The sequence below is a fragment of the Trichoplax adhaerens genome, genomic scaffold (assembly GCF_000150275.1).
Source record: "Trichoplax adhaerens TRIADscaffold_24 genomic scaffold, whole genome shotgun sequence".
NCBI classification, from domain to species: domain Eukaryota; kingdom Metazoa; phylum Placozoa; class Uniplacotomia; order Trichoplacea; family Trichoplacidae; genus Trichoplax; species Trichoplax adhaerens.
The window spans coordinates 224,485-242,422 of NW_002060965.1; the positions used below are offsets into that span (position 1 = coordinate 224,485).

At 30.3% G+C, this 17,938-nt stretch overlaps 2 protein-coding genes across 2 annotated transcripts; one reads left to right on the forward strand and one right to left on the reverse strand.

Annotated features, from left to right (window-relative positions):
- Positions 1 to 420: 420 nt before the first annotated feature.
- Positions 421 to 4,249, reverse strand: TRIADDRAFT_61437 (uncharacterized protein; the record flags this gene model as incomplete). Its single annotated transcript, XM_002117421.1, has 4 exons — positions 421 to 548; positions 875 to 916; positions 1,036 to 3,198; positions 3,247 to 4,249. The coding sequence occupies 4 exons, from the start codon at positions 4,247 to 4,249 to the stop codon at positions 421 to 423; spliced, it is 3,336 nt and encodes a 1,111-aa protein (XP_002117457.1).
- Positions 4,250 to 14,328: 10,079 nt separating this feature from the next.
- TRIADDRAFT_61438 (uncharacterized protein) lies at positions 14,329 to 15,207 on the forward strand (the record flags this gene model as incomplete). Its single annotated transcript, XM_002117369.1, has 1 exon — positions 14,329 to 15,207. One exon carries the CDS (start codon positions 14,329 to 14,331, stop codon positions 15,205 to 15,207), a length of 879 nt encoding a protein of 292 aa, XP_002117405.1.
- Positions 15,208 to 17,938: the final 2,731 nt, after the last annotated feature.

Below are 17,938 nucleotides of genomic sequence, written 5' to 3' on the forward strand. Positions count from 1 at the left end.
GAATAACATACCAGCTGAGATTTTTTCAGATAAATACGTTAATATAAAACAATCTTGATAGGCGTTACCGTAGAAAGTAAATTTGCACCGAATTAGACTAATGGAAGTATGGTATTAAAATATATAGAGAAATTTCTTACAAGCTTTAAAATCTCACTGTTAGATAGAGTATTAAGATTCTATTTAACTCTATGACTATTAAAACTTTGCCAAAATAATAGGGCTACCCACTGTAAAATTAGTCAGCAATTGAATGACTATCATTACTAGCGAAAAACTCTTTTCCTGAACGGGAAAAATTCTCAAAAAGTATTGGATAAAAATGTAATTTAAAATTATTTTAATAGAATATTAGACCCGTTAGTATTTTACTAATAGTTTTAGGCAGTAGCATTTATAGATCGGTATAGTTTAAATAATCTAGTTGTGAGTACTTTCTGCAGTTTCTTTCTCACTTGCTAGCTCATTCATAATTATCTCTTCTTCTTTCGTATACGTCATCTTTGGAATAGAAAGACTGATTGCTTCATTGATTTTATCCCTATCCCCTGTAGCAATAAATAAATGATTATTCTATCGTTTAATCTGAAAAATTGGATAGGTCATAAGTTGATACTTTTCCCTTTAGTGAAGAAAAATTTCGACTATGGATTTATTACACATGATTCCGAATGTATGCTAGTGGAATTTATCGAATACTAGCATTTATTAATAGACTGTAAATAAATATACTAATTACCGTAGTAACTGACTAACCGTTAAGGCTGGCTAGACTAATAGCATTTATCATATCTAAGGAGGCGATGGTGGCAAAGTATAAAATCATATACTGTAGTATAGCTACTAATAAAAATTTTTATATCTATTACATTACCTGTTCTCATTTCTCGATAGTCTCTCGAAAGTAAACCGGCATCTGCAATAAAAGGACAAAAATTTATTTTATCATTTATATTAGATAAGCTTAAATATTGTCTTAATTTATGTATTAGTTATAAAGGCAATCTCAAAAATTATGAAAGTAAGCGAAAATACCTTCATGATCAATCAGTGATGCAACAGAAAATGCTGAAGATGCTCTACTAATAGTTAACTTTCGCTTACTAGAATGAGCACGAGCACGAGCAAGAATTTGATTGATTGCATCTGCACGATCAAAATTTTGCAATCTTCGGTGAATGTTAGCGATTTTCTCGTATAATGTCAAAACTTTGGAATGACCATTATCGTGAATGCTCAAAGTGATATTAAGAGCTTTTTGATAAACTGATAAAGCATCGTCTAATTTATTTTGCAAAGTATAGACATCTCCGATTCCGTTGTAGGTGTTTGCAACCTGCATATTGCCGTTGCCTAATAATTCCATTCGAATATGAAGTGAACTTTGAAATAATTTTAGGGCTTCATCCAATTTATTTTGTCGCTTATAAATGGTAGCAAAACCATAATATAATGAGGCAACGGGTAGATTTTTCTTCCCTAATATATTTAATCTAATCTTGTAGGCATTTTGATATTCAGTTACAGCATCGTCGTATCTTTCCAGTTTAACGTAGACATTGCCAACAGCATAATATGAATTGGCAACAGCTAGATCATCTTGACCTAAAATGGCCAATCGTATATCTAAAGCATTTTGATATGCAGATAGTGCATCTCGATAATTTTCTTGCTTCAAGTAAACATTGCCCTTACCATGATATGAATAGGCAATATGTAAATTTGAACTTCCTAGCAAGATCAATTTCATATTAAGAGCTTTTTGGTACATTTCTAGCGCATCGTAATATTTATCTTTTTTCAAATAAACATCACCCAATCGGCAGTATGTGTAGGCGACCTGTAAATTCTTGCTACCTAAGCTATCTAATCTTAATTTTAAACATCTTTCAAAAGCAACTACAGCTTTATCGTAACGAAATTGCAAGAAATAAATGTCTCCAATACAATAGTGAGTATACGCAGTGTCGATATTTTGATGTCCTAGTATTTTCCATTTAATTTTTAATGATGACTCATACATGGCTAAAGATTCATGATACTCATGCTGTTTTTCATAAACACTAGCGATGCTGTGGTATATATCACTAATGAATAAGCTGCTCTCACTGCATGTTTTTAATGCGATAATTAAAGATTTTTGGTACAACGAAAGAGCACTATCATAATTATTTTCCGCATAATAGACATCTCCAATGGCATAATAAGTATGGCATACTTGCAAACTTTCAGGACTCGATATTTTTAACTGTATTTGTAGAGATTTTTGATACATTGCAAAAGCATCATCGTATTGAAATTTCGAAAAGTATGCGTCACCAAGAGAATGATATGAGTCTGCGACCGGTAAATTTTCGTTTGCAAATACTTTTAATCGCACATCTAGACCTTTCTGATATAATGTTATAGCATCATCGTAATTACCTTTGGAATAATAGATATTTCCCATTGCATGATACGAATCGGCTGTGTAACAACTGGCATCGCTAAATAATAATTTTATTGCTGTATTTAGTGATTTCTTATACATGAGTAATGCTTCACGGTCGTTTTCTAATTTCCAGTAAATATTACCAATTCGTAGATAGCATTTAGTATTTTCTAAATTTTCTTCTCCTAGAATTTCGGTATATATTTCAAGAGCATTCTTATACATCAAATTAGCATCGTCATATTTTCCCTTATGATAAAAGACATCGCCTATTCCTAGATTGGACTGTGCAACGCTCAAATTTTTGTCTCCCAGTAGATCTAGTTTCATATTAAGAGATTTTCTGTGCATTGTTAGAGCTTCATCGTATCGAATCTGTGCCGTATAGACTACTCCAAAATAAAAATATGAATCAGCTACATCTAGATTCTGATCACCTAATACAGCTAGTCGAATATCTAAACACTTTTGATACATTTCCAATGCATTTTCAATCATTCTTCGTTGACGAAAAATATGACCCATAGCATGATAAGATGATGCTGAATATAAGTTATCATCATTTAAGGTCTTTGATGCAATATCAAAAGTGTGTTGATACTTTGCCATAGCATCGTCGTATTTATGCTGCTGTCGGTAAATATCGCCAATTGCATTTAATGTATCGACAATTTCCAGATTTTGATCATCCAGTAATCTTACTTTAATGTCTAGCGATTTCTGATACATATTAAGAGCATCATTGTATTTCTCTTGTTTTAAGTACACTGTAGCAAGGTTATGAAGTGAATTTGCTACATGTAAATGATGATTACCTAATGTTTCTAAACGAAGATTTAAAGATTTTTTAAATAAATTAATGGCATCCTCGTATTTAAGTTTTGCACAATAAACATAACCAATAGCTTGATATGATGAAGCAATATGTAATAGCATATTTCCTAGTAATTCTAATTTATTGTAAAGAGGATTTTGATGAGATAAAACATTATCCAGTTGCGAATTTTGGTTTCGATGCGAAATACTATGATAACTTTGGGCTTGGCCTAATTTATTTATTCCTAGTAAATCAACTCTAATATTGAGGTAACGTTGATAAATTAAAAGAGCGTCGTCGTAATTATCGTAAGAAAAGTTAATATCACCAATTTGGTAATTTGAATTCGAAACTGGTAAATTATTAGTATGCAATATTTGCATCCGAATTTGTAAAGATTTCTCATACATTAATAACGCTTCGTTATAGCGATCTTGAGAGAAGTATACATGTCCTATACCGTGATACGTATAAGCTACTCCTAAATGATTATTGCCTAGTACAATTAATTTCAATTGAAGTGACTTATTATATTGCACTAAAGCCTCTTTATAAATCCGCTGCTTTCTTTTTATGGAACCTTGACAGTCATAGCATCGCGCAATACGGTGTTTATCCTGGGATTTAGTGGCAAGCCCTACTGCTTTACAGCAGTAATCGAGTGCCTGTTCATACTGATGTGATTTATAGCATGTAGAAAACATATCTAGATAGATATCACATTGAATTTGATCATGGAACAATGCGTCGTTTGGTATGGTTTTTACAGTATCTAAAGCTTTTCTATAGCTATGTTTCGCTTCTTCAAGATTTCCCGTACTAAAATGCCGGTGACCAATTGCTCGAAGAGATAGAAGTTCATGACCGATTGACTTTTTTTTCTCCAATTTAGCTATATTTATCATTTTCGCTTTAGTCGCGTTACTGCCATTGGTATGCTTTACGTTACCAGTACTAGAACGTTGAGGCACCAATACCATTTGGCTAATTCGATGACCCATTTTATTAAATAATGACTACTATTTTATTTTGATCCAGTGATAAAGAGCCAAAATAATAAAAGATTTTTCGTTTAATAATAGCCCTACTCCGCTGATAAAAGTTGAAATCTTATAGCTTTAACGAAATGGTAAATTTGGAAATCTTTATCTATAAGAAACAGAAGATCCTCAGTAAGATGGGAATTAGTATCAGCTTTAATCTTCTCTTTTCGTGTCGTTAAATGTTTAAATTAGATCAAAATAATACCGCTCCTGGAACTATACTAGTGCAGAATTAACTATAAAATATTTTTAATACCATTGAAATTAGTAGCAATCTTTACTTTTTAAATCAGATCAAAATAATATCAGTGCTATAACTCAATTAGTGAAGGATTAAAGTTAAAACAGTTTGAATATCATTGAAATTAGCAGCTATCTTCACTTTTTAGATTAAGCTAATACCGTTACTAGAACTCGACTATTGAAGAATTAATATTAACATATTTCTTATACCATTGAAATTAGCAGCTATCTTTACTTTTTGAATCAGATCAAATTAATACCGGTACTAAATTGACTAGTGAAGGATTAATATTAAAAATATATTTAATAACATTAAAATTCGTAGCAATCTTTCTTTGATAGAAAGTCACATAAAAAACAGGATTTATTTAATCAAGTAGAGCTGTATTACGCTATCGTCGTTAATCGTTGTCGTTTTCACTCTCGAAGTGTTCGAATTTTTAATAGTCAACCCGAAAAGTCTATATAAGAATAGCCTTTTTCGGTAAATTAATGTTCATAGTAACGAGTGGGACCCAACAGTTACTGAAAACTTTAAGCAATTATTGAGATTGCATTTATTTATATCATTACGCATACGGCTCTCTTATACCTAGATCGAAATGTATACCCTAATTAATCAATAAGAAACTGTTTTTTATATAAATGATTGGTCGTACGTATCATTATTCATGGCAATAGCATCCAAAATAGGTCAACAATATCTCTAAATAAGTATCTTTAAAAGCAATTGTAGCAATTTTAAATGAAAACAAGATTGATGACGTAGTATAAGAGAGTAAACATTGTTATCCTTCAATCATAACACGTTCTTATTATGAATATATCGTATAACTGTATGCTCGATATAGCATGGAAGAAGGGAGGAAATAACGATAAATCAGAGTCATCTATATGTCTGTCCTTATATTTTAACCAGTATCTACGACAAACAAATCTGCAAATATAGTACATTAGTATGTAAAAATCGAATGCTCAGATGCACATATTCAAACTACGTGAATCTATGAGTACGAAATCGTCATGACAACCAAAGTTTAGAAAGATGATGATTACCTTGCTTACTGTTAGTTAACATTAATAATATTGTATTTATTCTAAAATTTATGAATAACAATATCTTCAAACTGATGATAGACCATATTTTTGCAAAAGAAACGAATATTCTAGATTAATAAGTTGCAGTTGTCAACTTTTTTGTTACCTTACATCATATCTGATTCTAGTCTATCGTAAATAGAAGCATGCATAATTAAAGCCATTATTTGTGACTAGTTAATAAGCTATGCAGTAATTATTAAGAGTTATATTATTTAGATTGGAAAATTCCACACTCTCTTTCGTACACTTTTGGAATATGGTTTGAAAATAAATAAACACAATGGCTATCATATACGAAAATAAGCGCTAAGGTTATAATTTAATGGATCGACAAGTATACTGCATTACGTATACTCTAATAGTAATAGTATCTGATAGTAATAAAGTACAATATTTTTTGTCTTACAGCCAAAAGCATAAAGCATAAAGCAATCTACTATAAAAAAAATCGGTGGCGTAGTATTCGTATGAATATCATCGTTTTCTAGCATTTGCTTGTTTATTTTGTCACACGATTACTAAAAAGTCCATTTTTATCGATTCAAATTTCCTTTCCACTGAGAAAGCACATGAGACAATTAATTTATGGTTATTATGGTATCTTCCACAATATTTCATACTTTTTAATTGACCGAAATAATTTTAAAGAGCAATTACTTATTTGGACTATCTACAAAGTCATAGTGTTGGTATTGTACTTATAGATAAGTAATAATAATTATCATTGAATAATTTCTACTACAAATTTATAAACTAAATATTAAAGGTACTTCTTTTATTATACAGTACTAACTGCTGTATCAAAACTTGGATAGCAAAATGCAACTGAATTGCTTGATTTTGTGGCGGATGGTACGTTTACTGATGGGGCCTTAAAGTGAACAAATTTTACGTTTACTTATTATTCGGTACTCATTAGAATAAAAATTTTCAAAATTATCTTGGCCTTATTGAATCAGAACAAGAATATATAACTGAAAATATAATATAACTTAGATTACAGTTTACCAGAAATTATAAGTATATCAAATATTGATAAACTTATTCGAGCAAAATAAAGTTAGTAATATTCACCGCAAAAACTGTAAACTATTTACCGGCAATCTTGTCGTAATTAATGCCACGAAACTTTAAAGGACAAAAATAAAATACGCATTTATAAAATCTTTGAGACAGCGCGTAGATTGTCTCTATAGTCATTGCGTATACTATACCAACTTATATTAGTTATAACTCGAGTAAAGGAATTACAAGCAGAAATGTGAATGTAATTTTATTGCTTTAACATCTATTAAAAAACATATGAATTTGGAGTAAAAGCTAGTTTTAGTAGGAAGTGGATAAGCTATGTTTATGCATTATCCAGAAATTTATCAATTTTTCAAAAGCATGACTCTCTTAATAGGAAAAATAATATCAAAAACTAAAATTTGAAAAATTCGAGAAAGTTAAATCATTGAGTTGCAAAGCGCTCGAATATCTATACGATTCCATAAAGTTACAAGAAGTTGCTTATACCTTGCCGGTGTAAATACTATATTTTCATGGGATGAAAATATGAGTGATTACTTATCAATTTTATACGAGAGGAACATTTTTCGTGTCAAATTAAAAAATTAGCTCAATTTTATCAACTACGCAACATAAGTTTAGACGTCAGACTCAATGACTTGATAATAGATATCCAAAGACCAACATTCCATAAATCAAGTAGCTATCGTGTAGCATTTATTTTATGATAGATTATCAGCCTTACTAACTACGCAGAGACAGCTGACTGCTTTTCAAAGTTATATATATTCACGTCGATTTAAAATAATTTTACTTACTTGTTTTAAAATGGAGTGTAAGCTTTGAGTGATAATACTTTCATTTCATCGTTAATCAGAAATAAATGAAAGAATCTTTGTGTAATTTCACCTTAAGGTCCAAAATTGCAGTTAATTTCAGTTTAAGCAAGTTTCAGTCTTTGTTAGATTTAAAAATCTTTCACGACATATGCTATGTTACGACGTTCCTGTAGTGTTCTCTGAGCAGATAAAAGTAACCCAGTTCGAAAATCTTTGTCTATATATCACCGTCAATGAGTTCCGGTACATCAAATAAATGGGAACTGTCAAATAAAAATAATGAATTGAATTTTATTGTATTTTAATTGGTATTATGCAGTCTAATTAAGAGGCTAAAGTTGATTTAACTAGAAGCTAAAAATTATTGAGAATAATAAAGTAACCTGTAAGGTTAAATATTTGACTTCATTTAGATGCTCTTCAGACGCTATAACATGGTTGAAAACGCATGCACACTTATACGAAACTATTAATGTTAAATAAATATATATTACTTTCACAAGCAGTTTATCTAAATTTATGAAATTTATTTCATAATAAAAATAAAGTATAATAAGCTGTAATTTATTAACTTTAGCCAGTTTTTAACATTGTAACATCATAAATTGATCAATAAGGCTGTAGTCCTGTTACTGGGCTTAATGATGTACGATGATATTATCAGATATATCTTAAAGATTTTAACACTTTTCCTAAAGTCCCTGGTTTGATAAGTTTAATTGAAGTAAATCTAACAGAAATTTATCTAACCGTTTTCGCACCATGCATATTAAATTTTTCATAACATGCAATATATTAGAATATAATAAAAAGTTTTCAACTGTTAATGTCCTAGGTTACAGTTTTATTAAATATATTAAATGTTTCTGCTATTATTACGTTACAATAACAAGAGCGGCAGGTGCGTTAATCTCTCTTATATTCTGATACTTAAATAATTAATTCCATAACATCTATGATAATGATAGATTGAAAAGCATGTTCTTTGTACCTGAGAGAGCTGCTACTTAACTTTAAACGGTGAACATTAGTAAAAATTCAAAACTGCTTAAATAGCATTGCGGGATATTAAACAGAAGTGTATGATTAATTAAGTGATTCAGCGAATTTAAAATTTTGCTTCAGGTAGTATGGCTCGGAATATCCATTTAAAAATAACATCTCGCAGTCAACATTGTAGGAAATGGAATGACGGTGAAATAGGCTTTCATTGATGATTTTTTGAGTATCTATTCATCATTTGCATAGATATAAGAGCTCAAGCAGACAAATATTAAATTCTGTCTATTAACTCTTTCTAGATGCATAACATATTCATTTTTGAGAGAACTCGGGAAATAATTTGTTTCTTTTCGTCGAATTAGAGATTATTTTGTGAAATGAAAGCTATGAGCTATAGCTAATAATAAATTGCATCATAGATATTGTTGATGACAAATAGTTATTCATGCGTTAATAAATTTACTTTTAAGTATTAAAGAATTCATAAAAAAGGGATACTTGAACACTTTTACGATTTGTTAATTCTTTAATATGAAAAATAAACAAAAAAATGATAAGTATAATTACCATATGATATCTAGATAACAATTATTTAGTCTAAATACGATAAGCAGTATCACATCTGATAATTATCTATTTAATGACGCATAACTACCCGGATACTATTTCACATTTTAATCAATAAAATAGATTTTAATGCCTTCTCATGCCTTAAACGGACCCCAATCAATAAATAATTTAGTTTATCTAGGACGTAATGTTATAATTTCTAATTTAGTCTACCTATTTCAAACATAAAATTTATAAGGTATTTTATCACTTCAATAGCGTCCCTATCGCATTTATTTATTGTATGAATGAGTAATACGTTAGATTTGAAGGTAGGCCTTAATAGCTGGAATGTAAGTGATACAGTATTCTCATGTGACCGCTATTTGATTCTTGGTCGGTTTAATGCTAGTTTTAATTAAATTCATTCAACAGAAATAGTGCAACTAGCAACTACAACTATCATATTCTTATACTAAGGCCCTTACCCAATGCTTACTTAATACTAATAAAGTTTCGAAATGTTAATAGTGATGATCACAAAGGCTCTATGGTGCTATGTAGTAATCATTTAGTGGTGAATATATTGATTGATGATTCATTTGCTCTTTGAGTTTATCACAAACTCCCGTGTAACAAGATAACGTTGTGATCGAATCTACGATCTCGCAATAATTAGTACGCCTTCGCTTTACGTTATACTTCTAACCTTAGAAACTAAGAACTAACTTTTATTAATTTGTCCAATCGTTTATATAGATTTTATCTACAAGCTTTTACCCACCTCTTAGAATACTACCAATCCAACTATAGATATAAATGACCTTTAACACATCACAATTTAAATCGTACCGTCTACAATCTATATCTGGTTACGTACTCCTCGGCTTACAATATCATTGCAGCCGCAAAGCATGTACTATTTTGGTGCAGTGAGTTAGCACCGTGAAATATTTTCAGAAGCCTTTAGCTGTTGGAAAAATTAATATTGCGACAGTTTTTCTTTATCAGGCTTTGAATGAACTCATGGAAGCAAATTCTTACAATTATGCAATTATTAATTTATTCTATTAGCGGCAGTTGCTAGACGCAGTTATCATATATCTAGTAGCTATATGTCACAAACCAGCTTCGTGACAAGGATAACGTAAAATAAATCTCTAAATTACTATAGTCTCCGGGATTCAGTATCCCTTAACTACCTCACAAGAATTTAGACGCCTTTGATTCTACGTTAAACTCAACTAGATAATTGAGAGCTATTTTATTCAACTATCTGACGGGTTTATATACCCTTCTAATGCAGCTAACAATCGCGAGTCATCTTATAAAAATACCTAGGTGAGAACATCTACTACGTAATTTTTCACAGTCGGACTACAGTGTGTCCATTCACTGAATCATTTCAGCGCACATTACAGCACAGCATTAAATTTACTGTAACACATTTATAATTAGAGTAATTCGTATTGTAAGTATCTAGTTGGTAATATATTATCACTGTATTATATTAACCAAATTTAGATAACTATTTCTTCACGGTAGTTCGTACCGTGACGCTATAGTAAAATTAAAGCCCGAGCTGGATTCTAATTGGGCGCGGTAATAATATCTTCCTTCACGCAGAAAACTCTAGCTTGTGAAAGCTGACATAATTAAAGTAAAATTCATCCATAAAAATTGACTTAGTGTTCAGCTTTGAGTGTTTGAGTCTATAATTACTGGTATTCAAAGTATTTAAATTTCCTTATTAAACATCATTAGGGTCATAATTGTAAAGCTCCATTACAGTAAATTTGGCTGAAATAGAAATTTTTCGACGGTAGTTATGCAGCATATAATTCAATTGAATTCAATTCTTTCAACAAAATTAAAGTATCATACCGTCTGGTAGTGGATATAAATCGCAGCGTGACAGATATGAATACTTAAATTATTTAACGCTTAATTTAATTAAACTTAATTATTTTAAAAGGATTAAAGTATCACATAGTCAGAAAGGGGATGAATGAGTAAATTGTAGCGTGCTGGATATGAACATTTACGTTTGAACTCTATAATATCTTTATTCTGATAAATGCCAACATAAGCATTATACCCTGAGTATGCCATTATAAAACACAAACCCGAATGTTTACCTCGTACACGTTCACATATTAACAACGATTCTGCTATAATACTACAATAATAATATTTTAGATTGTGACCTTAAACCAGTCAATTATATTTGCGGCACTTACTAATTCACTAGTAAGTATCACCAGCATAATAGAAATACAAGAGAGGCGTAGAATCATTCTAAGCGCCGACAGTGAGTTCATAATTACTTTATTTCTCTAACAGACGATGTAATACTGGATTAATCAAACAATCTATTTCAGGCGTTTCTAATTTCTAATTAAACATTGCAAGATTACCATAATTTATAACTATAGAATATTTAATAATTGCACGTTTTATGTTTCCAAACAACTATTCGGCTATTTAGCTGATTAGGAAAAGATGGAATTTTTGTTGTAATTTCCATATAAAGGCAAGTTTGATATGAAATAGTAACCGACTTACAAATTAAATTACACTTTGAGCTAGTAATTGCAGAGCTGCACAATTTATGAAACTTAAAAGCAGCTGATATAGACAATAATATCAAAGAATGCGTTATCGTGATTGTTTCTGTTTGTCATAAAGTAGAGACAGATTTTATTGCAATAATGGCAGCTATTTAAATCCAGATATAACATCATTGAGTTCTATTTAATCTTATGTTAAAATTTTAATTAATAGACTTATACTTCTGTTTTATACCAATATAATTTTAATCCAGACTAATCCTGCATTGGGTGTCAAATTCAGTAGTATCCATCTAATTTGAAAGGTATTCATGCTAATTTACTACTCAGATATCTTGCATGTAATTTCTCTTAATCTTAATTTCTTTTGAACGCATAGAATTAGCTGCGGTAAGCGTCGATTTTTTTATGCATAATGAAATTTTAAAATATAACGTGATACACCTGCTCTAATATAAGTCTAATAACTTAACAATACGCCTATAGGCAACTAATAATTAGTATATGCGTTTATGGGGAAGTAATTTAAAATTGAATGAAATTAAATTTTCAATCATAAAACAATTGCTGACTTCCTATTCACTTCTTCTTTAAGGTCTAGATTTATAGCCGAATTAAGCGTATAAGATACGTCAACGATTATTAGAAATCATTAAAATTGAATATTGCTATAGATTATAAAGACTATAAACAATTAATCTCCTGCAAGTTAATACAGTCTTCCTAAAACCTGCAAACGCTAATTATATTAATCGCTCCTACATTTCAGGATTATGCCTAGTTATTATTATACTGGTAACTATTGGCAAACGTGCGGAAGTAAAACAGTTTTGAATAATTCACAATGCTCTTGCAGCATAAAAATCAAAAATCATAGAATTTTAATGCTCAATATTGACTACACTTTTTTATTACTTATGGCTTTTGATAACAAAAGCGATTAGTAGATTGAAAACTAAAAATCTCGGACAATTACGATGGAGGAATAAAAGATATTTTCGTGGTTAAAAAGTACTGCAGGTGCAATAATCTTAAGTTTACTGCAGTAGCTATAAGTGCAGTAAACTAATGTATACTTCTATATTTTAGTAAGTTGGAGTACTTATAGTTACGATCATCGACATATACAAAACGGAGGGTTCCATGAGATTGAGTATGTCAGCTGATATTTCGCTACGCAAAATAAAAGCAAATCTGTCTTATAGTAGACGTAGCTGACATATGAAGGACGTAACCATAAAGAATTAAAAATAATTCATATTATACATTTCATCTGATGCTAAATATGTTTTATTGAAGGCATTGGAAATGAGAAAAATAGCATTTAAAATTGCAACAAAGACTGACGCAGCGGCGATTTAGTATAGGAAATATTTTAAATTGTTCTTCAAAGCATAGCAGAATTATCGCACCCATTATTGTCGATATCCTAAGTTTTACTTTATTTTTAAAATAAAGATTAATAAATTATCGCATTTTAGAGTTTATTTACTTAAGTTTAAGATATTAATTCAGGAAGTCAGGTATCTAATAATGTTGAACCAAGATTCTCTATTCACTAAATACAGTCAATCAATATTGGCTATTTCTATAAAATCATGTCGCATAGAACTGAGTTCTTTGGTTCATGGCATCCTTTAAGTTTGCTTAACCTAAGATATTAATTCAGAAAGTTCGATCTTTCTATAAAATCAAGTTACGTATCATCGAGTTCTTCGCTTCATAACATATTAATTAAAGTTTAACTAACTCTTAGATATTAATTCAGGAGGTTAGATTTCCAATAATGCCAAACCTAGACGGACTGTTTACTAGTCACAGTCAATTGATATTGGCTATTTGTATAAAATCTTGTCGCATACAATATAATTAATTTCTTTGCTTCATAATATATTCTTTAAAGTTTACTTAACTTCCAAGGTATTAACTCAGGAAGTTATGTCTCCAATAATGCCGAACCTAGACCGTCTAATTACTAACCATAGTCAATTGATATTGGCTATTTCTATAAAAATTTTGTCCTATATAATTGAGTTCTTAGGCTCATAGCATATTCTTTACCTTCAAGGGATTAATATTGATGGTGATATTATTTATAACTCTATTATGCCAGTCACTATAGAATTAAATAGTAAAATCCTTTATGAATTTGGCCACTCAGAATCAAATTGAAAACTAGTCCTAGCATGGTATTAATATTTACAATACCTCCATGAATGCGTATAAAAGCGAAAGAATTGAAATTGTTTTATTTTTCTAAATCATAAAAGCTGATATTTGTTAATTAACTTAGATTACTTATATTATCTGTTCAAATCAAAAATTTAAATAAAATTCTTTCTTGAAAGGGACTAGAGGGTGACGGTGACAGAATGATTTCCCTGGGATGAAACTGTTAGTTACATTAACTGCAGTTATTATTTAAGAAGCAGTTCTTAAAATAAATTCACTCCGATAGATCATTATTTTTCGCCCTTGAGACATTAACAATTAGGTAATAAATTGGACGAAATTTTTGCATCCTTGGAGCGACGAACGTGAATTTAAAGTTGTTTTGCATTCATTCCAATTTAATAATCATTATTTCAAGAAAAATTAAAAAAACTACTTTTAGAGCAGATTGATTTTATTGGCACATGATCAATTTGATTTAATTGCAATCTCCTTTTCAGCGATTTTGATTTACGTGAGAGAAGATAATTAGATTATATTTACTTCAAGCATGGGTCAAAAACCGAGTCATAAGGTGAAATTGTCTATTGGAGGCCGTAGCGACGATCGAATACAACATTTACTGCAATCGGGTCGTCGATATCGTCAACATAAGGACTACGAACGCGCTAAAAAGCAATATATTAAAGCTCTTGATAGTGTCATTAATAATAAGCTAGAAAAAGTTCTATATCGAAATCGATTACTGTTAGAAATTTTCCTTGATATTTCTCGCTGCCATCGAAAACTTTTACAAGTGGATGAAGCAAATTATTACTGTAGACTTGCTGAAAATGTAGCTAAACAAATTCGAAATCAACTCGCTAACGATCACAGTTTAGATTCTATTTCCGATTGCGACATGAAAAAGCAAGATCATGCAGCATTAGATACCCACAATTTGGATCATTTTGGAAGGAACGAATTAAGAAGTTATGACTTGGCAATTGGTATATTATATGGTAAGATTGGAAGAATGTATTTTGCACAATGTAAATACAGTGAAGCTTTACCTATCTGTAAAACAGCAATCAATATTCAAACGACATTGCGTAGCAAATGTGATCAAGATATCGCTACATTATATGATGTTATTGGACATGTCTATAAATATAAAAGTAAGTACGATGAAGCTTTGTCACACTATCAAGCCTCGTTAAATATGAGGCAAGAATTGAAAGAAACAAATAAGTTAGACCTAGCTAACTCTTATGAAAACATTGCTGATATCTATAGTAGACAACGGAAATTAGATGATGCTTTATCCTTATATGAAACATCGCGAAACCTTAGACAAGAAATATTAGGAAATGACGCCATCGAAATTAAGCATTCAAATGGGCGTATAACCAAAATCCTTTATTTACAAGACAAACATAACGATCTATGAAAAGTGCTGAAGTCGAAATTTTCATAGCAGAAATTACAAAATTACTATAATTACGAAATGTAATCATTATTAGTAATGGGTTTATTGGTTAACAAACCATCACGCGATCTCTTGCAATTCGACCTTGAAATTAAGGCATGATGTATAAATCGTTACAACTATTGGTCATATTTCCTTAATTCTAAGTGTAAGGACTATTAGTTGATTTATTATTAACAAGCCATCACGCGATCATTTGCAAATGGAATGTAAAATGGAAGTTATAAGTAGATACAACTGTTGGTCACATCATTTTGATGCTAAGTGTAAGGAATAGTAGTTGATTTATTATTAACAAGTCATCACGTGATCATTTGCAAATGGCTAGTGAAATTAAAGCACTAAATTTATACAACTGTTGATCACATTATCTTGATTCCAACTGCAAAAAATAGTAGTTGATTTATTATTAACAACTCATCACGCGATCGCTTGCAAATGGATAGTGAAATGGAAGCACTAAATTAATATAACTGTTGGTCACATTATCTTAATTCTATATGCAAGAACTAGCTGTTGATTTATTATTAATAAATCATTATTCGATCTTTTGCAAATGGACTATGAAATTAAAGTACTGAATTGAAACAGCTGTTGGTGATACTATCTCGATTCTACTTACAGGGGCTGTTATTAATTTATATTGAATAAAACCGCAAGTGAAGATTTAAGTTCTTGGCAATGTAGGCTTTTCACTTTTTAACACTTTTCATTTCCTTGCTCAGCTTTTTTCTTCTAAAGGAAATCATTTCACATCATCGAGGCAAATTGCTCTCGAATTCCATGCTCTATGAGGTAGATAAGATAATAGGCATGATGAGTATCTTTTCCTTCCTTTTCGCCTAACTGGTCCTTTCTCCTGCGCTTTTCAAATAATGTAGTTAAATTGATCATCATTCTCGTCTTGATGTATCATACTATGTTAAAACAGATGACTGCAATTTAGAAAGCAATTTATTACTATCAAAATAGAGGCGTTAAATTAACCTTCTAACAGTGCAGTTATTTCTTGCTGAATGACATTTTAACTGTGAAAGCAATTTATGTGTGGAGATTTTCATTACTTCAATTTCTTTCAATCAATTTTGTAACGGCTTTTGATTTTAGTAGGAAATAGCTTACTTTCTATTCATTGTGGTGGCTCTAACAGTGTGATAGTATATTTTTATGAGCTGATCTCTATCATCCTTCTTTACGCACGCCCAACAGTTTCTTTGACCTGTCTTATGTTAGTATTAAAATTGATCCAAGTCATTATCATTGCAGCGATAGCTATGACTAATAGAATATTTCTCAGACGTTTGCATTCCTTTTTTACGGTATTAATACTCAAAATAAAGCATCAGTGAAAGTGTCGTTACTTTTGATATTCCTTGTGAAAAGAGTACATACAAAATTTTAATATATTGGCATAAAAAGCTTTTAATCTAATTTGTATCAGTAAAATGACTTATTTGATCAATCCTGTAATTAATACCCGTATTGAGAGTAGAAATGACTAGATATTAAGTTGATAATTGAGGATGAAATAGTCATGACGGACTAACTTTTTACGTTTCTTACTTGGAAAAATCACGTAATATTGAAATAAATGGACCTTAACCTAAATAGCGTCAGTAGATGGTAAGAACACTTATTTTGCTTATTAATTTGTGTGAAAGTACAATTCTAGAATATTAGATTAAATAATATTAAAATAAGTATTGGAAAAAGTTAGATACTAGCTATTGCAGCATTTTCTGCCTGTTGTTAGCACGTTTATGTGTTGCTACTTACCCTTAGAGATTAGGCGCTTATACTCTTAGAAAATAGAATTGATTGAAGACCACTAATTATCTAAATCACAAATCGAACGTAGTAGCAGTCCGGCTATTACATCTAAATATTCTCTCGACAAACATATAAAGAAATGAAAGGATTCTGTTCGATGTCGTTTTAGTTTTGTTAATTAGATATAAGCAAGTAAGATAAAGATATCTGATTTTGCCATTTTAAGTTATAGTATGGTAATATAATAACCAAATTAGCAATGGAATTTGAAAATATTAAAAGTCATACCAATTCTATAATTTCGCTAGCATCAAGGCACTGTAGTGACATACACAAGTAAAAATAATTATCTCTTGATTTTATATGTACAAATTAGCTGTCATTAAATGTGATGATCCTGTTTGTAGTTCAAATACTGCATTTTATCGCAATATTTGCTGTGATTAAATCGTATACTCCGTAGTTCAGTACTTAAAATTCTTCCATAATTTGGGCTAGGTTGATTTTTACTTTAAATTATTTGTATAAGCATTTGTGCATCTAATTTCGAAGAACATTTTTATTAAAACTCTGCCTGTCAAGATATCTTTCTATCCATTATTATTTTAAAGGTTTTTATTGCTTATCGCATGAGTTGAATAAAGTATTACGTTAGCTAAATAATGTCAGGTTTCTGATTTTCTTTCTGTTTTAAAGGCTATTAGCAGCTATTCAATATATTATTGCATAGGGCAATTCTTTCATTGCTAGCATCTTTCAAGATCGGGTTAGACTGCTTTGGTGTGGAATGCTATATGATTGGTACTAAATTTGTACTTACTATACGACGGCAAATGTAGTTATTTAAAGCTCTTTTGCTACCTTCTGTAATATAGCTAAAAGACTAACTTCACTATGTTACTTAACTAAACTTGCCTAATCT